The 21,886-nt window shown below is 29.6% G+C and overlaps 1 protein-coding gene across 1 annotated transcript; it reads left to right on the plus strand.

Moving 5' to 3' along the window:
- Positions 1-1,868: 1,868 nt before the first annotated feature.
- LOC135948822 (arrestin domain-containing protein 17) lies at positions 1,869-21,372 on the plus strand. The gene is made up of 5 exons (XM_065498277.1): positions 1,869-2,051; positions 15,116-15,468; positions 15,533-16,250; positions 20,478-20,645; positions 21,177-21,372. The coding sequence occupies exons 1-5, from the start codon at positions 1,937-1,939 to the stop codon at positions 21,329-21,331; spliced, it is 1,509 nt and encodes a 502-aa protein (XP_065354349.1). The 5' UTR covers positions 1,869-1,936; the 3' UTR covers positions 21,332-21,372.
- Positions 21,373-21,886: the final 514 nt, after the last annotated feature.

A 21,886-nucleotide genomic window follows, 5' to 3' on the forward strand; every position in this document is an offset into this window, starting at 1 on the left:
GCCCTTGTCATATAGAACAAAAATTGCGAAAATATAAAATCAAAAAAACTTTATCGCAAAAAACTTTAAAAAATTCAAAATAAATTTAGAAATAATTATTTTTTTAAGCTGCCTAAAAGTATGCTTTAGTTTATAATAAGTTATGGTCCAAAACACTTAATTCCTTTAGTTTTTTCTTACTAACTTATATTGACCTACCTAAACGGTGTTAAGAATCATTCCTAGGAAGTTCATATGTTCTAGAATTGAGATCTTAGGGGGGGGGTTTTGTAAAATCGAATTTCTTAAAGTTTTTTGGGATTTTGATCTTGAAAATAAAGCTTTTTTGATTTGATATGTTTACAAATTTTTTTCTTTATCAAAATTCCGATATGAGCCTTAGAAAATTATCACATTTTTCAAATCTTTGTAAATTACAATTGTAAAGAAAAATCCTTTGTTTTACATAAATTCCATGAAAAACTTCCTTCCTCTCTTTTTTATATATTTATTTTAATTTCCAAAATAAAATTTACGTGGAAAAATTGTCGGCATCTTAGCGAATTTACAAAAGAAATCGTCAAATCACTAAACGAAAAACCTTCCTTCGACAATTCTCCAATAGATTGCTTCTGGGGGTTAAAATAACTACTTTCAAAACTGCAGTTTTAAACGTTTAAAGTTGCAAAGAGACAATAAAGTGAGTATTGACTTCCCTCTATGTTACATGGGATATAAGTATACAAAAGTATAGCAAAAGTAAAAATAAACTGTATGAGAATTATATCAACACAATTTTTATAAAACCAGTTTGTACGAATTACTCACAAAATGTTTACTCTAGATTACTTAGAGACACTTAAGTGGAAATTGTCTTCACGCTAGATTACCTGGGATGTATAAAGTAACCAATTGTCATTTCTCTGCACTACAAAGAGCACGTTCGTCTGAAATGACCCAAAATATATAAATTGGAGTCAGTTAAGTGATAGGACATTAGTGGCAATTACTGTCTATAAGGGATACATTGACTACTTGTTTAACTGCTGGGGAAGGTCTCAATTTGGAATGTATAAGTGAGTGTGTATGTATGAAAAATACTATGATACATTTTAACGATAACCATGTTTGTTGTTATTTGGCAGCGCTGCCAAAAAGGACAAGAGCATGAATAGAACAAAAACAAAAAAGCAAGAGCAAAAACTAGAGCAACACAAATGTAAAGGATAATATTGTGCTAGATACAACAATAACATATACAAAAACAAACACACACATTAAGAAATTATAAAAAAAAAAATGGGGAAAAAAATATTAAAGAGAACAATGACATGACAAACACTATGACAAATAAGTAACAGTAGTAAAAAGCAATAGGCTGCTGGTCGTTCGTGAGGTTAGTTGTAAATGTACGCAAAGGAATAAAACAAAAAATTAAAAAAAAAAAATATATATTTTTATAATAATTGAGAGAAGAAAAAAAAAATCCAACAAAATTAATCATAAAAAAAGAAAGAATGAAAAAATTGGATGATGAAGTGCTAAAGAAATTTTATTAAAGCGAAAATTACAAGTGATAAATATACAACAAAGAAAAAGTTATACATGATTATAAATACCAATTCGATTTAATTAAATTAAAAAAAAAGAAATTAACAAAAATAACAAAAGTTTTTTTTAACAAAATTACTCCCCAAAAAGCAATATTACTTAACGATTTTTCTAAAAAGAAAACTAAACAAATAAAGAAAAAAAGTCTAAACAAAAAAATCTTAATAAAATTTTCTAAAAACCAACAAAGAACCTGCTATTTGTAGGGTATTTTGTTTTGTTCGACTATTATTGTTTATTTCTGTTGTTCTTGTTGTTGTTATTGTTGCTATTATTGTTGTAGTAGTAGTAGTAGTTTAAATTAATAAAACTAATAAAGTATTTGTTTGTGTATTTGTGTGCCTATATGCCCATTGAGTGCCTTATATCCTTTGATAACAATACTCAAGGTGTTTATTATGCTGGTCAAGAATTATCTGGCATTGTTGATCTCACAGTTGACACAACAAAACGTATTAAAGGTAAGAAAAACAAAGTGTAACAATTAATTGTAAAAAAAATATATAAATTGAAACACAAAACTATGCAAATATCATTAGTTTTAATTTAATACAAACAATTTTAATTGCTTAGTATGTATGTATACTTTTGTATGTATTTATGTGTGTGTTTCAGTATGACTCAAAAATGTATGCGTACTTGGTGTATTGTTTTCCCAATTTCATTTAATTTTTTTCCTTTTTGAACATGATTAAATTTGCTGATATAAATGGCTGTTGTCATGTACGTAGATACATAAGTACATATATATGTAAAATTTATTCTTAGTATATTTTTGAAAATTGTGTCATTATCGCAGACATTTGTCTAATATCTCTCAATTCATGGTAATTGCTTTAAATTCTATGTAGTATTCAATTACAACCAAGCAAAATTAATGCTTTTGAATATACTAGAACTTGATTTACATACTCACTAGGGTGGCCCTTAATAAACGAAAGTTGGATTTTGGCCATTCTCACCCTCCAGTTTGGTGAACATTAGTAAAAAAATCATCCTGAAAAAATTTTAGGTAAATCGGTTGGGGATAAGACAAGCCCTCTGAAGTTTTGAGATGCATTTACAAGGGGAAAAATGCATTTTTTTCAGTTTTTGTAAAAATTTTGCCATTAAAAAATTACTTTTTTTAATTTATTTTATAAGAATCGAAATGTGTACGTAATTGTCGTTTTAATGAGACATAAAAAACAGAAATTGGTCAAAAAATGTTAAAGCTATTAAAAATTCGCCAGGCCATTAATGTGTCTCAGGCCACTAGAACAAGAAATGTAGGAACAAAATTAACATATTTTGAGAAATATTAAAATAAAAGCTCATTTTTACTTAAAATATGTCCATATTTACTTGTGTATGAGTTTTTGTCTTCGTAGGATAGCGTTAACCTATTCTTAGGTATGAACAAAAAAATAAAATTTTTTTAACGGCAGTTTCAAAACTTCATTTTCAAATTTTTAAAAATTTTGTTAAACAAATTTCAAAATTTTTTGATCATCTCATTGGGATTTATTAAGAATGTAATAGGGAATAAAAATGTAAAAAAATTATGAAAATATCTCTTATAGTTTTTCCGTACATGCGATTTAAATTTTGAAATTTTCGAGAAAAACCAATTATTTGGCAATTTTTAGGCCAATGAGCTCTATTTCCTTACTCTTATAAATTGTAAGTAAAACCTATTGAGAATATTATAGTCCAGATAATTCTAAATATACTCTGAAACTTTTACTAAAATCGGAGAACGTTAACCCTTAAATCGTGAAAGTCAAAGGTCAAATTTTTCAATATTTGGAATTTGTCTGGTTTCAATTATTTTATAATTGAATCAAGTATTCATGTGCTCAAAAACAAAATTTTCTGATATTTTCTATTGAATTTTGAGATTTGAATTTGATAATTTTGACAATTGAATACACAATTTTCGTTATTGGTTGAATTTTAATTACAAAAAATATTGAATAGATAATTTTTGTAATTGAAAACACATTTTTGTTATTTTTTGTGTTTTCAATTACGAAAATTATCTATTTAATAATTTTTGTATTTAAAGTTGAACCAATAACGAAAATTGTATATTCAATTGTCAAAATTATCAAATTCAAAACTCAAAATTCAATAGAAAATATCAGAAAATTTTGTTTTTGAGCAAATGAATACTTGATTTAATTATGAAATAATTGAAACCGGTTCAATATGGGATAAATGTTTCAATTGAAATATAATTTTTTCTGTGAACAGCATGACTCATCCAAAAGCAAAAAAGATTTTACATGTCTGAAATGCTGCTTGAACGCTATAAACGATAATCAGTTTTGCACCGAATCATTACTTGCATTGAAATACGGCTCCATTACTATAACCAGAAGCGTAAGATAACGTATGTGAAGCCCTGTCTACCAGCCGAATCGACACCAAAGCCAAATTTGCATGGAGCTAAATAAATGCTCTGTATTTGATGGGACCAAAAGGTTCCTATCTATTACGAGACGCTGAAATCTGGCAACACAGGCAACCGGTACCGTACGCAACTGATCGATATAGCTATTTCCGTCTGACTGTATGTTGAAATCAACTTCCGGTAGAACCCAAATAACTTACATAAATACATGATTCATTTCCACTAAAGACCCGGTTCGGTTGCTATTTAACCCTTTATCGACCCTACCTATAAATAACATAACAATAATAAGGTTACAAAATGGAAACAAAACATATTTTGACCCTTTTTCCCCAAAACTACTTTAAAGTACACTATCATCCTTGGAATAATATGTTTTGTTTGCCTATTGGCAAACTCGCTTCCAGAATAACGCTAAATTATTTCATGTTCTCATTGTGGTGCTTATTTATGTTGTAATGATAAAAAATACTGTTTCGTAAAATACCATAAAATAGACTTGTAATAAAAAATGTTATAAAAGTTACAAAACTAATCAATATATTAATAAAATTTAAAAAAAAATTCTATGAGTTTTTTTATCTTTCGGCTGATGCTGACCCAACGGTACCAGGTCCCTTTCGGTTTCTTGCAGGTCCTTCACAAAGTTAAAATTTTGTAAATAACTTCTGAGATTCTTCAAAGATTTAAAATATTGGTTCACAAGGGGTTAAAAACGAGAAAATCTGCCCGCGAATGGCTGAGATAAAATGAAAAAACCAGGAAAACTTGGATTTTGGCATATTTTTTATCTATATCTAGATTACGTCATTAATATAGACAATATGGATATATAATGATAGAGATATTTCAGGTAGTTGGACCTACAATTGGCAAAATCGGGAAAAATGTACCAGGTCCCTTTCGGTTCCTTGCAGGTCTTCCACAAAGTTAAAATTTTGTAAATAACTTCTGAGATTCTTCAAAGATTTAAAATATTGGTTCACAAGGGGTTAAAAACGAGAAAATCTGCCCGCAAATGGCTGAGATAAAATTAAAAAAACAGGAAAACTTGGATTTTGTCATATTTTTGATCTATGTCTAGATTACGTCATTAATATAGACAATATGGATATATAATGATAGAGATATTTTAAGTAGTTGGACCTACAATGCGCAAAATCGGGAAAAATGGGTTTTAATCCGAATTTTTATTTCAAAAAATAAAATTTTTGTCATAAATATTTTTCAATAATAAATTTAAAAAAACAAATTATAAAAAGTCGTTTATTTTAATTTTTTATCAAAAATCCTTCCTTCTGAAAAAATTTAAAATTCCATTTGCATTTTGAATACATTTTTATACCCTTCACCATAATCTTTCATATTCTGGATCGTTATAGATAGCTGAGTCGATATAGCCACAGTTTGTCTTTTGAAATCAAGTTTTCGAAGCCCACAAATAATTCTATAATTCAACTTTAATTGCTGTTTAAAATCGAGCAAATCGGACCACAAATGGCTGAGATATAAGCACAAAACCGCGACTACTTTGATTTGTTTACTAATTTTTCACTAAACATTTTTATATTGAATTTAAAAACACAAATTTTAGCAACATTTTTTTTTCATAAAATTTTAATGTTCGAACAATTGGTTTTTTTCTGAAAAAAGTCCAAAAGTTAATGGTATCAAACAAAATTCGAATTACTACAAAAAATCTAATAGTAGGTTTTTTAAAATGATTGTTGTAGCTCTTTGGAGGCTGCAAATAAAAAAAAATTGTAACAAAATTTTTCAAATTTAAAATCAATTATTTTTTATATAAATTATTTGATTTTTTTTTATACTAATTTGATTTTATAACTATAACTAGCAAACTTAAAAAGATTAATAACAGAGGAAAGGTTTTTATATGCTCAATGGAGGGTTTCAAATACGAAAGCCTTAAAAAATCTGTCTTAGGTGCACTATTTTGAGAAACCACAGTGCAGCCATCCATCTAGCTTCATATATTTTTGTTCAAAAATTATAAGGAGTGGTCGTAGAGCATTGAAATTTGGCACCGAGATTTATTTGGACTAAATTAAGAAAAAATTTAAATTTTATCAAAATCGTCTACGCCCAACGCCCACTTCCCATATAATCCAAATCGAATTTTTCGCATAAAATTGTTTGTATCCAAGCAAAAGTCTAGAAATTTGGCACATACATTTTTTGATACAAAAAAAGAACGCATGCAGAATTTAAATAAAATCGGCCATGCCCACCGCCCACGAAATAAGATTTCTTTTGATATTTCGCAAAAAAATTTTAATTTTTTTAAATCGAAACAAGAGACTCCCACTTTTCATTTTATTAAAACAAGAGCATGGGAGAAAGTGGGGCTACATTATTATTTTTCCATGGAAAATCAAAAATAAAATAATTTTTAGAGGCTTATAGATATGGCCATATCTTCTTAACGGTTTATGATATCCCCATAATTTGTTTTTGTATTTATGTAGAATGTAAATTATATTATCAGGAAAATTATACATATATAAACCACTGCATTGCTTGAAAATATAAGTAAATTTATGCTTAACACTCAATTTTAAAAAATAAAATACAATTTTTCTAAAAACTATAAATGCACATTTCATTTTTAAACATTTCTCTACAAAACTGCATCATTTGATTTTTGAAATTGAGTGGTCGAAAAATGGGGTTTTTGATACAAAAATCGCTCTGTGTGCCGGTCCTTTTCGGTATGTGCGTCTTGACGTAGAAATTAAACTCGAACACAGCCAATAAGAAATGTCTGATTTATTTCCAAAATACTTTTTGGAAATAAATTTTTACAATTTTTTTAAACAGTGTTCAGTTGTTTATAAACTTTAAATTTGCTAAAATGTAAAGTATTCTTGTGTCATCAAAAGTCTCACAGGAAATATCCCAGATGCACTCAATGTTACAAGTATTAAATTGTACTTATTTTAATTAAATCATATACAATCTTAAGGGTGTAAACGTACATGATTAATTGCTTAAATATTTCAGTATGCAGCTTAAAGAAATATAAATTTGCAAATAACATTTTCTAACAGGAGCATTAGGAAAAAGAAAATTTATCATTTTAACTCATAAATACTGGAGAAATTTTAGACATAAAAAAGCACCAGTCTACCATTGTTTACATACATATGTATTGTTTATATATTTATATTAGCACGGCTCGATTTGTATGGACGACCAAAAAGTAAAAAATCGTATAGCAGAAACGCAATCTATGGAAAATTCTAAGAAAGTTTCCTCAAGAAACCATAGGTCTAAAATAGGTTTATGAAGAAATTCCCGAAAACTCCCGATAAACATTTCCCGAAAATTAACAAAAAAATATTCCCGGGAATTCCCTCGAAATTTTTCCCGCTTAGGAACCCTTGTCTAAAATCAAATCCTATATTGCGCATTTCGTCTTTTATCCAATGATATTTCAATACATATTTTTTTAATAGTTTTTTTTTTATTGGATAAAAGACGAAATGCGCAAGATAGGACTTGAAATTTCTTAGAATTTTCCGTAGAATGCGTTTCTGCTATAGGATTTTTTGTGAAAAAAATCGACCCGCCCTAATGTATATATTGCAAAAATCTAAAATTTCATGTACCCCTACAAAATATTGAATAAACCTATTTTACTGGAAATTGTCCTACGATTTCAAATATTCTGCTATTATATCAGATTTTTGGTTCCGAAGATGTAGCCCTCAAAGTTTTTCACTGTTGAATAAATAGACCATTTTTAGGTAATTTAGTCCACTTTCAGATACAGTATCTTGAAATCTACGTAAGGGATCGCAATTTTTTGATTCTATTGATAGATCTGTTTATTAGGAAATTAATAAAAACAAGTAAGAGTACTATATTCGGCCGTGCGGAATCTTGAATTACCTTTTTTTTGGAAATAATTCGGTAACTCGAGAACTATTAGAGATATTATTACGAAATTTCACATGGATGGAGCTGAGGTGTGTTTAAGTTGATTTACGTTTCCTCAGATTCCTTGCGCTAATAGGGTCCAGTGCGTCACCTCTCAAATTTAGTCACCTCGGGCCTCAATTTTTTTTTTTAAAAAATCGCCAAAATTCCATTTATGTTCCGAATGAGCTGAAATTTTAAATATAAATAGTCTTTGAGAAGATCTACAAAAAATACTTCTGTAGGTTATATATATGTATTTTATCTCTAGTTGATGAGATATTCAGATTAATTGATTATTATTTTTTTTTTAATTTTGCTCGATCATTTTGTGGTTTTTTAGATATGGCGGGCTAAGGGTCGAAATTTTTTTTTTAAATATCAGCTATATAAAATATCATTTAAGCGGACATAGCACCCACTAAACTATCCAAACTTGGCCAATTTTTTAAAAAAAATTTCGGTTTGAGTAAAAATTTCAAAAAAGGCAAAGCACCGATCAACGAAAAAGCTTCATATTTGTATAATGCTATATATTTCTTAAATACTTACAAAGTTTTTTTACTATCACACGTTAAATAATGTAACAGTAGGTACTTTTCTAAAAAAAAACACAGTTTTTGGAACACATTTCCCCCGTTTAAGGAATTTCGGTATTTGAAAATAAAAAAAATTCGAATGCCATTAATTTAAGGACATTTGAGTCGGTTAAAATTTTATATTTTTCTTCGTTGAAAATCACCATACTATATTTTGTTTAGTTTTTAAGGTAAATGACCCGGGAATTTTGCCAATTTTTCGCTACCCGATTCCCGGGATTTTTAGTCGAGAATTCCGGGAATTAAAAACTGACGAAAATACACAGAAAACAAGATAGAACTCTATTTTTTAAAATAGTGAAAAGTTTTTCACAGTTTTTTTCTTATATCTTGGCAATAATAGACCGCTTATTATTATTTATTTGGAGTTTTTCGTATGAAAATTTAAAAAGAGAATTCATTATTTATAGAACTTATTTCTTATTGAATCATTCTAATTTCTTTAAATGTCTTCTTCATATCCGTAACAAAATAGCTTAAAAAATGTATTAAATGATTAAATTTTTCTTCAATTAAAATCTAGTACAAAAAGGTTTAAGACAATTTTTTCAATTAATTTTGTAAATGATTTGATTTATCAAAAATTTAATCATTCAAAGTTTGAATAAATTCTGTTATTAATTAACTTTAAAATTAATTCAGTTTAAACAAAGGCTTTGGAATGAATCTAAAAAATTAAATATTAGGAATGAATTTATGGAATGAAAGGCTGTCATTTTTTTAATTACGGATTAAGATTTTAGTGAATTAAGCTCAAAATTTATTAATTAATTCGAAGCTCTGATATTTAATAATTATAACACTAAGTTTGAAATTTGGCTATAATGTTCCTAATTTATAGTATGTATCATTATATATTTCGGGAATAGCCGGGTACCCGGGAATGTAGAAAAAAATTTCCCGATTCCCGGGAATCAAAAAAGGTCGGGAAATTAAAAACCCTATAAATGACGTCCGAAAATTTTTTAAAACTATTTTATTTCACTAAAATATGAAACCCGAAGTCCTAGGGTTTTCATACATATGTTAGCTATACATACATTTAACATAGTTGACATATGTAGACTATACATTTGACATATGTAAAATATGCATTTTGGATGATTTTATAATAAATAAAATTTAATATCGTACGTGACATACCATACGTGACAGAGTTTTCTCTTATAATAAAATAACATATATTCTGTAAATATATATATATTTACAAAAACTAAAAAAAATTAATAGAAAATATACATTCGGTTTCCATACACAATCAGAGTCAAATTCATTCCACACTATATGCTAATTGGGAGCTTAGTTTTACCGCAATTTTAGCCTGAAATATGCCAATTAAATTAAAAAAATAAATTAAATTTCAGTCATTCTCGTGGAATTGCCCATATGTAAATTATCTTTTTAAATGTTTTGCACTGGTAAAGTATGTAATTTACATTCGTTTTCATAACTAAAATATACATTTACGCTATTTTATATAGGTATAATATACACATTATTTATATATTTTACACGTGTAAAACTAATATTTTAAAATATTTATATTATGTAGAGTTTAAATTCTGATTAATATCAGAATTAATTCTTTCAACTTCTCTTTAAAATCTTATCATTTCATCGATCTTAATTATATTTGAAAATATTTCATACGCATTATGATTTGAATTATTTGACATTGTCGTACATTAATTGCTTTTTTGAAGGTTTACTTATGTATAATTGTACACCATTGTCATTAGTTTTAGCCATAATGTCATAATGTGTGTTATAGTTGCAACCATATGAGTACATATGAATAACAAACATTTTAATAACAACAACAGCATTTCCGCTTAAATGTACCTTGTACACATACTGTTATATTTGCATTTCCTGTTCTAATATTCCTTGTTGTTGCTGTTGATGTTATTGTTTTCTGTTGTTTTGTCATTTTGTATTATGACCATTTTATCTTTATCAGTATGTGCTCTATATAATTATATCCTATTTTTAGTTGAACATTTTTGTAAATAAACTTTTGTTTTGTTGTTGTTCCTCTATATATGAGAATGGTTTTTTGGCATGCAGCCATTACTGTGACCACAATGCATGCTAGCTATAGTTAGTAAACAATTGTAAATAGGTCTAGACTGGTTAGGAAATCACCCTAAGGAGGAGGAATATAAAATAAGTTATGTTAAAGTTTAAAGGAAGAGAGCAGGAAGTAAATAAATATGATTGTAATAAGTTTTAAAACAATAGAGAAAAGTTCAGGATATATATTGGGTAGCCTACAAAAAGGACATATAAACATACATATGAATATTTGAAGTATTTTTTTAAACTTTAGTAAGAAGCATATTATTAATGTAGGGTATAACTACACACACGTGGATGTGTGTAGTCCAACCCCATTTCTGGGTTTGTGTTACTACTGTTGCTGTTATTATTATAATTGTTGTTTTTGGTTGTTTGGTGCTCCTTTGAGAATAAAAGCTTAAAATAATACTCGGTCGTGTAATGAAATTGCAGTGGAAAATTAATTATAATGTCAACATTAAATTGCAGTGGCGCCTAATTGCAGTTTATATTATTTTGTTACAAATTTTGTTGCATTTTTTTCTCCCAAAGATGAAATATGAGATATTAAAAGAGAGAGAGAGAATATGTCTGAGATAAAGAGATTTGGAAATGAGTGTTGCCAGAATTTGGTGGACACGGTTAAAGCCCATTTTTTAATAACACTGCCCAACAAATTGAGACTTTTTGATTGGTGCAAAATAAAAAAATAAATAAACCTAAATATCTCTTGAACTAAAAAAGATAACTTACATATGTATGCATGTCTTTTGTAGATCTTCTCAAAGACTGCACGCAGAGAACCATTTCAAAATTTTCACAAGTCTTTTTTTAACAATATTATAGTCACAGTAACTATTTATATGATTGTGGTAGCCATAATATGGTTAATTTACGATTCACATGATTGCATCAATCATATATTTGGTTACAGTAAACGAGTATATGTTTGTGACAACCATTTTTATGTTGAATGACTTACCATATTATGTTGATATCGGCCTATGGATATCATAATCTGAGAACAACATATTATGATATAATGATTCATCATAAATATAGTTGTTATAAACATATACTTCTTTATTGTAATTCTGTAACTGAATGAAAAAATATGATTGATACAATCATGTGAATCGTAAATTAACATTGTTTACATGTTACATATGTAAAATATGATTGTTTTTTATTATTTTTTTTTTTTGCCCAAAATATTGTTTTTTATTTTTTTTCATTCAGTTACAGAATTCTAGCCAATATGCCACAAAAGTTGAATGCAAGTTTAATTCCAGCCTTGCGTACAGTCCAGCAATTGAATTTTAGTTGTATTACAGTTTATATCAATAGATATTTCCAATAAAAGGAAATTTAAATTCAAGTCAAATATTTTTTGTTTGAAAATATTTTGAATTTTCATACATTTTTCAAGTTGAAAATACAATACGATTTTAATTCAAGTAAAATTCTAACAATAGTTACAATTCCTTGAATTTTTAATACTTTAGTGCTTATTGGGACTACTCAGTTAACATTTGGACAATTCCATGTCATCGTACGTGACATTTGTACACCTATAGAGTGAAATAGATTTTGCAAAAATAAAAGTATCTGAAAACTAATTTGGTCTTTCATATTTTTAAAAAAATAATAAGTTCTTTCGAAAAATTGTTGTACAAAATATAGAGCGAAATACATGACATAAAACGGAAGTAATTTTGAGGTACGTGTAAAAATACGCTAAAATTTGCGAATCGTGAGAGGCGTTATTTCTTGATTTAATTTCTTACAATATACCAAATATTTTTCCACTACAATCCATCATATTTAAATGATGAATAGTCTTTGGATAATTTTATAATAAATAAAATTGAATATCGTACGTGACATACCGTACGCGATAGATTTTTCTCTTATATTAAAAAATTATATATTCTGTAAATATATATTTTCGGTTTCAGAAAACAAGATGATAATTGCAAAAAATTAATAAATTAAATAGAGTCACTATTCACTATTACTTTTGCTCTTAAAAATTTGTAATAACAACATAATTTAAGTGTTTTGTGTTCTATTCAAACTATTTTTAAGTCGTGGTTGACATACTCATGGAATTTTCCATGAGCGCAATATGTAAAATGTATATTTTACATACTAATTAAATTTATTAATTTAATTAGTATGTATTATGCTAAGGTGGCGGCGCTAACTAAGCACCCAATTAGTATGTAGTAGCAATTATCACCTTGTTTTCTGAAGCCGAAAATATTTTTTTTATTTGGTTTTTTAGTTTTTGTATACATATTTTTATAGAATATTTATTGTATTACTATAGAGAAAAATCTGTCGCATACAGAATGTCACGTACGATATTCAATTGTATTTATTATAAAATCATCAAAATATTGTTTTTATTGATCCGTCATATGATTGTAAAGTAAAAATATTTGGTTTAGTATAAGAAATTGATAGAAAAACAAGTAAGAGAGCTATATTTGGCTGTGCCGAATCTTATATACCCTTCACCAAATTATAATTTAAAATAAAATTTTTAAATATTTTTTTTAAATATTTTTTTTTTTATTTTCGAAATTGCTTTTTTTTTTAAAAAAAAAGTTTTTTCAAAATTTTTTTTTTTAAATTTTTAAAAATTTTATAAAATTGTTTGAACAATTTTCTGAAGAAAAAAAAAATTCGGATTAAAAAATATTTTTCCCGATTTTTACCCATTGTAGGTCCAACTTACTGTAGTCTTATATACATCGTTGCAATGGACTTTGAAATATCTATCATTAGATATCCATATTTTATATATTAATGGCTTAGTAATCCAGGTATGAATCAAAAATAGGCCAAAAATCTAGATTGTCCCGGGTTTTGCCTTATATCTCAGCCATTCGGAGCCGGAATTATTCCCGATATATTGATTTATTGGGGGCTATGGAAAGTTGATTTCCACATACAGGCGGACATGGCTATATCGACTGCGCTATCTACAATGATCCATTATATATTCTTTGTGGGGTCGCAAACGAAAAATGTAGAAATTACAAACGGTATGACAAACTTATATGTATACACCATTGTCAATCATGGCAAAGGGTATAAAAAACGACTCTAGCGATTCCCTAATTTTCGCCTATTTTTACATGTACCTCAAAATCACTTCCATTTTATGTCACGTACGATATACAGTTATTTCGTTCGTTATGTTGGACAACAATGTTTGAAATTTAGTTCTGAATAGAAATGGGGGATTCAAACGGTCTGCTATTAGGTCGTATTGTCATAATGTCGTAAAATATTTTTTTAGTTTAAACAAATTCTTGTTGTGCTACAAACAAAAAAAGTGTTATTTATGACAAACCAATAAACATAGTTCTAAAAGTCTTTTTAGTTTATAACTTTTCTGTTTGAAACCCAACAAAAATTTATTTAAACTAAAAAAATATTGTATGACATTATGACAATACGACCTAATAGGAGACCGTTTAAATCCCCAAAATATAAAAACCAAATTATTTGCAGATTTCTTATTATAGCTAAATCTATTTCACTCTGTAATCTACAAATGTCACAGGTCCCATATAGATCGTAATATAGGCATTCTGAGTCCTCAAATTTTTTCTCATCTGTGATTCTCATAGACGCATGATTAATATTATTTATTACTTACATCTTATTTATATTTATCATACGCTCTATTAACTAAATTTATACATAATACATACAATGTATGTCATACATACATTCATCATGTAAAGTGACAAAAATTATGGTTATTTTGAAATTTTTAAATGGAGACCCCATCCAGGGGATGTGTCACTTGCATGGGTGGGTCAGCCCTCCAAAGTTAGTGGAGATCGGTCATACATTTAGACTCGATTGGGGCACTTTAAATGTGTCAAAGTGGGATTTTTCAAAATTTGATCAAAATAAGGAACATCAGAATTCATTTTAGAGGTATGGTTCCTTGGGCAAAGTCCTTGTCACTTGAACAATTTTTAAAATGACCCGACATAATAGTAACGGCCTTGCTTAAATTAATAAAATTTACAAAAAATTTAAATACGTTGACATAGGTTGTATTGTATTATATATTATTTTCTATAGATTTCAATAAACTCTATTGCGACAAATATTGAATAACTGTTACGATCAATTATTTACAGACGGTATTTACGATTACAACGATGGCGATAACTGCAGTTATTTCGATAACGTTAGCGGAAAATGTAATCGATCTGTAATGGTATTTTAGGGTAACAGAGCGGTAGGGTAAAGCTAGCTTAGCTAATGGGGGACCGCTAATTGAAATTTTACTCCTAATAACATAAACATATCTCCACCCCAAAAAATAATAATGGGTAGATTATGGCATCATCTGACAACATACTACATACGTATATATAGTTCATTTTTATGCGATTAACATAAAGATATAATAAATATTTAACGTCTTCTTTAAGTGTCATAATTTATTTTTTTCTCATTTTTCTCTCTTTTTTTATCCATCTCTCCCCATAATACAATTTAGCCATACACATTACCGTTAATGGTTATGCCAAGATACGCTGGATAAAAAAGGGTTATCCACGTGATAATGAACGTGCCATGTGTCGAGCCTATCGTTCGTATTTATCGTCACGTTCATATGTTTTAGGCTCATGCGGTGCAACAACTTATATGGATTGGTTAGCTGGTGAATATTCATATACATTTCATGTTATACTGCCGGACAATTTGCCAACATCGTTTGATGGGAAATATGGTCAAATACATTATGAAATAATAACAACAATAGATAGGCCAGGACGTTATCCTAAAGTTTTTAAATTGCCATTTACCGTAATACAGCCATTAGATTTAAATGCCGATGCCATATATAGGGTGAGTTACAATTGCTATTTATAAATTGTATTAGTATTTTTATATTATTTTTGTTTTATTTTAGGTACCTTTAGATATTCTCGATCGTAAACGTTTTTGGAGTTTTTGCTGTCCAACCGGTCCTCTAACTGTTAAATTCTCCACACCCTATTGCGGCTATGCACCGGGTCAAAAAGTCCATTTCGTTTTGTACATCAACAATGAATCCTCCATAGATATAACCGAATGTGATGTTAAGCTTAAACAGGAGGTCTCTTATGAGACCCACGATCCTCAGCATGAGTATCGTTATGATAAACATTTGATTGCCTGCAAACAATTTGGCAATGTTTTGCGTTGGAGTCGCAAAGTTTATCGCGGCTATTTAGAACTGCCATCTATACCGCCGACATCGGTGAAAACAACGTGTCCTATAACCGTTAATTATGCCATTAAGATTATTATAAAACCAACAGAATTTCATTGGAAAATGAAATTGAAAATACCGGTGACCATTGGTAGTATACCGATTATGGATACCGGTGGTGTAGTTGCTGGAGGTGGTATTGGCGACGCAGCTATTAGTGCCATGACTAGCGTTGATGGTGGTGGTGGTGGCAGTGCTATAATGGCGTCTAATAATAATAGCATAATACGTGGTCCATTGGATGAGTCGTCGCCGCCACCCATGACAACATTAGATGATGTTGGCATATTGGCCGAAGAAGAAGATCCAAATCAAAATACACCCGCTATAATGGTGACTGATACAACTGACAATCCTCCAGATTATATAGCTATGAGTGAGTTTGACAACTATTATTAGTTATTTAAAGAAAACTTTTTCTCGCTAAACAAGTTAGAAGGCTATATTCGGCTGAACCGAATCTTACATATCCTATATAACTTTCAGAAATTCTAAATACCTTTAATTTGCCATGATAGATATATAATTTTTTAGGTACTTTTTCGTGGATTTTTTAAAGGGTTTTCCAATAAGGGCTAGTCGATGTTAAAATATAAATTATTTTTCTATTTGAAAGACCTATTTGTGCCATTATATATGGAATGTGATATAGCTCAAATGACTTCTCATGGCGGCACAAATACTGAGGTCTAATTCGGTCCGGCTTAAGAGCGATCGTCCGATCGAGGCTTATTGTCATAGTTTTGAGACTTTAGAATGTATAGTTTGGAAGAGGTACACTTCCACTCGGCGACTATAAGCTTCATTGTGATTCCTTTCGAGAGTCAGAATCAGAAAAAGTATGTCATGCATATATAAGGAGACATAAATTAAAACAAGTAAGAAAGTATGGTCGGTCAAGCACGACCATATAATACCCTATACCAAGTAAATGAGCAAAAACATTTTTCTTTTAAAATATCAGTAATTTATATTCGCGAGTGATTTTCGGAAGAGAGCCTTATATGGGTGCTATGACCAATTATGGACCGATCACCACGAAATTAGGTCGTGTGATTTATGTCTATATTAAAGTTAACTATGTTGAATTTTGTGTGTATACCAACATTTTTAAGTGATTTATGCACGTTAAAGTGATTTTCGGAAGCGGATCTATATGGGAGCTATGACTAATTAGGGACCGATCGTAACAAAATTTGGTGACATGAATTTTGTATATATAAAACTTATTTGGAGCGAAATTTGTGTATATACAAATATAAATTAAACACTTATGACCGATAATGTCCAATTTCGAGAGGATATTTGTATGGGGGCTAGGTGAAATAATGGACCGATTTCAGCCAGTTTCAATAGGCTTGGTCCTTCGGCCGAAAAAGTTATATATACCAAATTTGATCGAAATATCTTAAAAATTGCGACCTGTACTCTGAGCACAAAGTTTAAATGGACAGCCAGCCAACCAGCCAGACGGACGGACATCGTTTAATCGACTCAGAAAGAAAGATTCTAAGTCGATCGGTATACTTTAAGGTGGGTGTTAGACCAATATTTTTGGGCGTTACAAACATCTGCACAAACGCATTATACCCTCTCCACTATGGTGGTGTAGGATATAAAAAAGGAAGTGTTCTGCGTAAAGAGTGTGAAAGTGGTTACAGATTTGAACTCACCGTAAAATATCTTTGTTTTTGTGGAGTCACGGAATATTTTAAAGATTAGCCTATAGTAGTGAAAAATGGAGGTCTGACTCCGCGGTCCCTAATACTATGGTCCAGATCTGAGCGTTGTCTGGCCAGTTCATCTGCTATCTCATTTCCCTGGATGATGCACTGCTTTACTACACAAAACAATCTGATTGTGTAGTATACTAATAACTCTTCAAGAGCTCTCCTGGTAGTCCGCCACGATGGTAGAATTTTAGAAAACTCCACAAAAAATATAGCTTATAGCTATAGTCAAATATCACGATATTGGATCATGCAGAAAGTTAATTGTGAGAAAACGCGATAACGTTTCGAGGTTGCACATTTTCTTTAAAGTACAAAAATATTTTGTATTTCATTTAATCATAGATGTTTAAATATAATAAAATGTCTATAACTTGTCATTATAACTTGCTACCAAAAAAAAAAAGATAAGGTAAAGTAGTTACCATCCATATCTCAAATATCATATTTTGTATTTTCAAAACTTTTTTAAAACGATATTTCAACATATTTAGAAAATTGTTTTAAATTCTAAATGATCGAGAAAATCTTAACCTAAATTTTTTTTCCAACTTACAAAAAATATTGTTTTTATAGTTCTAATCAATAGTGATGAATTTATGAACCTTTTCCGGAAACTCTTCCATTAAGGTTTTTATAGTACTTCTGGACACATTTTTTGAGCTCTTCAATTCTCTTTTAACCAGAGCCCAATATCTCTCCACTGGCCTTAGCTCCAGCCAGTTTGGAGGATTTACCTCTCTGGGTACAAATACCACATTATTGTTTTTATACCACTCAATCGGGACGCTAAATTAGGTCAAAACTAAGTAGACACATTAAAAAATCTTATTAATGGAAGCATCCTCTAAATTTTGGTATTTATAGAACCCTTTGTAACAAATGTTTGCCTTATTTAGCATCAACTGCATATTGCTTGCCATACCAAGAACTTTTTGGGAAAATTTTCAGTTTTTGGGTACAGAACTGTTGTACAACATTCTCTCGATCGTCAGTAACATAAAAACATTGACCCGGAAGCTGTGAAAAATTTTGCAGAACATACGTTTCGTCATCCATTATGCAGCAGGTATTAATACCCTACACCACCATAGTGGGGAGGGTATTATACGTTTGTGCAGATGTTTGTAACGCCCACCTGTGTCGATTAAACGATGTCCGTCTGGCTGGCTGGCTGTCCATGCAAACCTTGTGCGCAGAGTACAGGTCGCAATTTTGAAGATATTTCGATCAAATTTGGTACATATTATTTCTTCGGCCCAAGGACCAATCCTATGAAACTGGCTGAAATCGGTCCATTATTTCACCTAGCCCCCATACAAATGTCCTTCCGAAATTGGACTTTATCGGTCATAAATGTTTAATTTATAAATGTATCTTCACAAATTGCGCTCCAAATAAGTTTAATATATACAAAATTCATGTCACCAAATTTTGTTACGATCGGTCCATAATTAGTCATAGCTCCCATATAGACCCGCTTCCGAAAATCACTTAAACGTGCATAAATCGCTTAAAAATGTTGGTATACCCACAAAATTCAACATAGGAAACTTTCATATAGACATAAATCACACAACCTAATTTCATGGTGATCGGTCCATAATTGGTCATAGCCCCCATATAAGGCCCACTTCCGAAAATCACTCAAAAATATAAATTATTGAAATTTTAAAAGAAAAATTTTTTTGCTCGTTTACTTTACTTTCTTACTTGTTTTTTATAAAATTGGACTTCAATTTCAGTACTCAGTCTTTGGCCTCAACATTTTTAGCGGAGTTCCTGCCAGGAACTTTTTGATCGTTGTATGTTTTTAAACCTACATTGGCTTTATCTTTTCGTACCAAATAGTCCGAGTACTGTGCTAACCGGACTGCTTTCCTACCGGATGTGTTTGTTGGGAGCTCTTTTGAAAATGCTTTGTATTTATTGGCTTTAGAAATATCATGTGGACCATTCCTTCTACCTCAACCAGGTTTTCTGTCAACGGACAAGTTCTCCCGATACTGATTAATAACATTGGAATCAGTTTGATGGCAGACCTTTGATTGTTTGGCCAACTTTTTATAGGACCATATAGGTTGGGTTTTGTTGAAAATATTTAATAATTTTAGTACGCACTTAATAACTGACATACTTTCAAAGATAACTTGTTAAAAAAAAAAAAAAAAATAACGAATCAATGCAATATCGGCCACTTACTTTCAAAGTGAAGGGTATCTAGAGTGAGAAAGTGAAGCATATCGATCGAAACAGATAGTTGTCGGACGGGGCACGGTCTGGATTATTAAGTGAATGAGGCAAAATGTCCCAACCAATTCACTGTTAATACTTTTGATCAAGTATTGCAACATGTGGCCGAATGTTGTCATGACGGAATATTACGGTTTCATGTATGTTGGCATATCCTTGACATTTTTCGGCCAATGATCGCTTCAAACGAATCTGTTGCGTGCGGTAAAGATTCCCTATGATGGACTGGTCAAACTTTAGCAACTCATAATAGATATGATCCTTTTGCTCATACCAGCTATAAAGCATTAACTTAGCCATTTGATTCGGTTGGTTGGCCTGGCCTCACATACTCTTCGGATTATCGTAATGAATCCATTCATCACAAGTGACGATTCGTTGCAAAAATTATTTTCTCTTATAGCGTTCAAGCATGATTTCAGACATGCCACATCGTCTTTCAAGGTCTCTCGCCTTCAATTCAAATGGTATCCAATTTCCCTGCTTTTGGATGAATGCTGCTGCTTGCAAACGTTTTGAAATACTTTATAGGATCACAAATTGAATACTGTAGAAATTACAAATTTATATTACACAAAGTTTATGAATTAAATTTATAAAAACCTTGTTTTCTTTTACAGTGCCCCCTTCCTATGAGGATGCAATGGCTTTAAGTGAGAAATTCTACGATGACACCGAGTACATGGAAAACGTGAGCATGTCTAGTGTAGCTACCAATACGAAAACGGAAAATTTTAAACCACGCTATCCCGTCTACTATGATTACGAAACGCCCATTATACCACCCGGTAGTGATGATTCTAATGTTGAATCCGAATAATACTAATTCCTAACAATTATACGTTTTTTACTAAAACCAATTAACTTTAATAACCTTTTTATGTTTATACATTTATAAAACAAAAAGTAGTTAGTCAAACTTTAACATAAATAACAATTTTAATATTGATTGAATATTTTTTTTTACATAAATTAAACAAACAAAATATTTGGTATGTTAAAATTTTTAAAACCACAAATTTTTATATGAATTTTTTTTATAACAATTGATAATCTAAAACTGCACGCCTCAGAAAAAAACACAATTAGAATTTTATCTAAAAAAAAGAAAAACACTAAATTGTATTTACCATTTAAAAAAAAAAAAAGAAAAAACTATTTTTTTATGAACACATTTTTTTATAGAATATATTAAATATTTTTTCTTAATTAAGTGTTAAATGTAAGAGATTTTTCTATTGTAACTCCATAATATTAATGTGTGTCTTTATTTGTTTTTTTTTCTTCTATACCACCCGTTTACTTTTTTTTTAATATAGAGACCCTTTATGATGCCATACCAACACGTTACCATCAGCAACCTCATCATCATTCTATGGTATTGCCAACGACGGATATGTCATCATCTTCGTTAGAATTACATCATGTTAAATCATATAAAAAATTTCAATTACTGCGTTACATAAAGAAATAGTTAAACGTTATTGTTTTGGTATTCGTCCGACAGTTATATACCTAAATTTATGTTTTATTTTATTTCGGTTTTTTTTTTCTAGATAGCAAAAAATTTATATTAAAGAAAAAGAGATGAAAAAAAATACTAAAACCATTAAAAAAAAAATTATTGTATAATAAAAAGTGCCATTTAAATGTTTTGTCCCTTATTCTCTGGTGAAATTAAAATTAAAGGATTATAAAAAAATTAAGAATTTTTTCCCAAAAAGAGAATTAACTAAAATAAATTGAATTCGGCTTAGCCGAATTTTTGCCCTTTACCAAATTGAAAAACTAAATCAGCAAGTTACGATGTTGACCAATATCATCACAACAAACTGTTTACAAAATGTTTGAATGTGTGCCAATTTATTACCCAAAACACTTGTTTACAATGCTGCCACAATACTGTAAATATAAATATATAATATTGAATTAATAAATTTACGGCATATGAACGATGCAATGACAACCCAGGAATGTTTAGCATTAACCCCCCTGATTAGAGGTTGATATATTGTGTTTTTATTTTTCC

Source organism: Calliphora vicina, chromosome 1, assembly GCF_958450345.1.
Source record: "Calliphora vicina chromosome 1, idCalVici1.1, whole genome shotgun sequence".
Taxonomy (NCBI): Eukaryota; Metazoa; Arthropoda; class Insecta; order Diptera; family Calliphoridae; genus Calliphora; species Calliphora vicina.